General features: G+C 32.6%; 1 protein-coding gene across 1 annotated transcript; it reads right to left on the reverse strand.

Moving 5' to 3' along the window:
- Positions 1 to 220: 220 nt before the first annotated feature.
- Positions 221 to 1,960, reverse strand: LOC131042207 (MLP-like protein 423). Its single transcript, XM_057975541.1, has 2 exons — positions 1,737 to 1,960; positions 221 to 840 (listed from the first exon to the last, which is right to left on the reverse strand). The coding sequence occupies exons 1-2, from the start codon at positions 1,915 to 1,917 to the stop codon at positions 638 to 640; spliced, it is 384 nt and encodes a 127-aa protein (XP_057831524.1). The 5' UTR covers positions 1,918 to 1,960; the 3' UTR covers positions 221 to 637.
- Between the last annotated feature and the right edge of the window lie 972 nt (positions 1,961 to 2,932).

Below are 2,932 nucleotides of genomic sequence, written 5' to 3' on the forward strand. Positions count from 1 at the left end.
CGAAAAGATTCTTTGAAATTAAAAACACAGTTACACTAATTAACAAGAAAGCTCTTAATATTACTTATTCCTTCTTTGCTATTCAGAATTAGGTGCAGAGACTATTAGACACAAATTCCGATCATTTCCATTGATTTCATATATAGATATCAGATATTTCAATCTCTAAATCTCTTCAAAACATCTAATGATTCCAATCCAACATTAAATTCTATATAAATAATAAAAAATAATGCAAATTAAATAGATCATGCAGAAACTAATTGCAGAACACTTATACATTGATAAACCATTTAACATCTCACACATAGTACACCACCAAAGCTGATTTAAAACACATAGCCATACAAGACCTTGCTTTCTCACAGAACGCATCGCCATTGTTCATACAAAATATCAAGCCAATTGAGATCGTGGGAAAACAAGGCTTCACATAGCTTCAAACAGATAGTTCTTAGGCCTAGCCCTTTATTTTATTATAATAGTTCTAATCATATGATTCTTGGATTAATCAGCAATAGGGACCTATATAGTAACAGCTAAGCTAAGCCACTGGAAGTGGGTTGGAGAGAAGATATTCTTCCAAGACCTTGAAGGTGTGTACTGCAGTTTCCTTGGCATTCTCTGGGTGTACAACCTAACCTTCATGAGCCGGTTCATACTCAATAACCCACTTCACTACGCAAGTGCCTGATCTAACTCCAGGGCTTACCTTCAAAGTCAGCTTGTATGTCTTGTACTTGTGCATTATCTGTCCACTCAGCACGCTGTGAGTGGTAGTCATATTGGCCACGTCCAAGGATTCTATTTTCTCCAACTTGTAAGTTGCCAACTGAAACCCTGACAAAATATCCAACAAAATAAGCATGTCAGAGATCATACAGGATATTGCTTCCAACAACTAGAGAACTAGAGATCACATGTTCTACTGGTAACATGGAAGGATTTAAACGTTATTACCCTAAATTGTCTACTGGGGAAAACTTCTCCTTTGATTTAAATTATTTGATGCTTATAAATAAGCATAACTAAGCATATAAATTTGCTGACTCAAGAGCACTTCCTTATAGATTTGTGTATATGTTCTGAAACTCAAAATTTATGCACACTTACTTCAAAAAGCGTTATCAACTCAATATAATATTTTTTTTGTTTTTTAATAAATAGCGTTTAAATTATTTTTAAAAAATATTGTTATATATATTGAAATAGTTTTTGTTTCTAGTCAAACAATGTAGTAATTACTATTTAAAAGATTTTTTATGCATATTCAAACAAAAGAGTGGGTAAAAATAGTCATATTTAAAAGAAACAGAACATAAGATATGATAAATTTTCTCAGAGCTATACCTACAATTTAACCTTTCTTTGTATTTAAGAAATAATTAAAATTGCATATTTATTTTTGAAAAGAATATTTAAAGATCCTTCCTATAACAAATCATAAATATTGCATAAAACATTATTATGAAAAATACTTACACCATTTACTTTAAAGATATCAAAATATAAAATATTGAATAATAGTTACTAACATTCTTAAAATCAGGGAACTTGTGAAATGACTTGTATTTTTTCCCAATCATTTCTTAACTGTGTTGTACATTGATAATCTTTTTCATTGAACTACCCATTGACAACAGCTTCATTCCTTTATATTTGTTAATTCAGTAACAAAAATATAGATAACACAAAAATATACAAAAACGAAAGAAGACTTTTACGCTTTGGTATACCTTCTCCATATTTGATGAGTCTAACACTGCCAGGGTTGATGCCATCTCCCTCAAGCACCTCAATGCTTTTGAAATGCTTGGGCATCAGCTTGGGAAAAATATTTGCACAATTCTCAAAGGCCTTCCATATTTGTTTTGCAGGAACATTCAACTCAGCATCCCAACTCCCAGTATGGGCCATGTTTCTTTTCCACTAATGCTTCAGCAGTAACAGAAACAAAGGATGTGGTTGACATGGGGCATAGACGGCCTTATAAAGCTATGAAGTGTACTATTAGGGCTATCAACTGTTCACATTATTTTACTAAGAATTTCCTTTCCAACAGAATTTGTGATCCAATAATTCATCATAAAGTTGTTTGAATATGACATTTGTGGTCCAACATTGCAGGATTGAATGGGTGCTTGGTGGGAAACAGACAATAAATTTGTATGTCTTGAAGCTGATTTTGGGACCCAATAGCATTATTGCCATGGAAATTTAGACAGAAATTTCAAGTACTGCGGCCCTGTTTCCTTTTCCCAATTGCTAAGTGGTCTTTTCCATGTTCAGACTGGTGGGCTATTAAAAATCGGTAGATTTTTCTGTACGAAACAAATCAATTGGGCAAGGCTGTGGATATAATCGTCCAATTGACTGTACATTTGAAAGTAACAGTTCAGCTCTTGTTCACCATGTGATTTGGACCATCTGTTTCCTGGACATTTAAGGGACGTGACAACTCGAGTAAACTTTCTTTGGGATTTTAAATATATCTGGTAGAACATCATTGTCAAGCTCTTCAAGTTTAACAGGACCATACATCTGCATTAATTATACTTCTTTAATCTTGTTATTGGCCAAAAACAACACATACAACATCTCTATTCTTAATTACCAGAAAACAATGTGAACCGTCTTCTTAGATGACTATATGCCATCAGGTTTGAAGGGATAATAGTAAGATAAAATGAATATAAAGAGGACAAAATGAAAGATACATTCATGATACACTTCATGATAGTGTCACTAATATGAAGGGAAAGCAAAATGTCAGAAGGTATTAGAGATCAATTTACTGAAAAAATAAAATAAAAATATAATTTAAATTAATGAATTTTAGTTGATATTATTTTCTATTGGATTTTTATGTTAGGTAAAAGTGTGATGGTTAGGGACTTTATCATGTTGGTGTTGGTGGTGGAGGGGGTGATAG

Source organism: Cryptomeria japonica, chromosome 5 (assembly GCF_030272615.1).
Source record: "Cryptomeria japonica chromosome 5, Sugi_1.0, whole genome shotgun sequence".
Taxonomy (NCBI): Eukaryota; Viridiplantae; Streptophyta; class Pinopsida; order Cupressales; family Cupressaceae; genus Cryptomeria; species Cryptomeria japonica.

Excerpts from the sequence above, each read along its gene's own strand:
- LOC131042207 (XM_057975541.1), bottom strand. The coding sequence starts at position 1,917 with ATGGCCCATACTGGGAGTTGGGATGCTGAGTTGAATGTTCCTGCAAAA. Across the intron at positions 841-1,736 it reads ACTCATCAAATATGGAGAAG|GGTTTCAGTTGGCAACTTAC; the intron begins GTATACCAAAGC and ends ATATTTTGTCAG.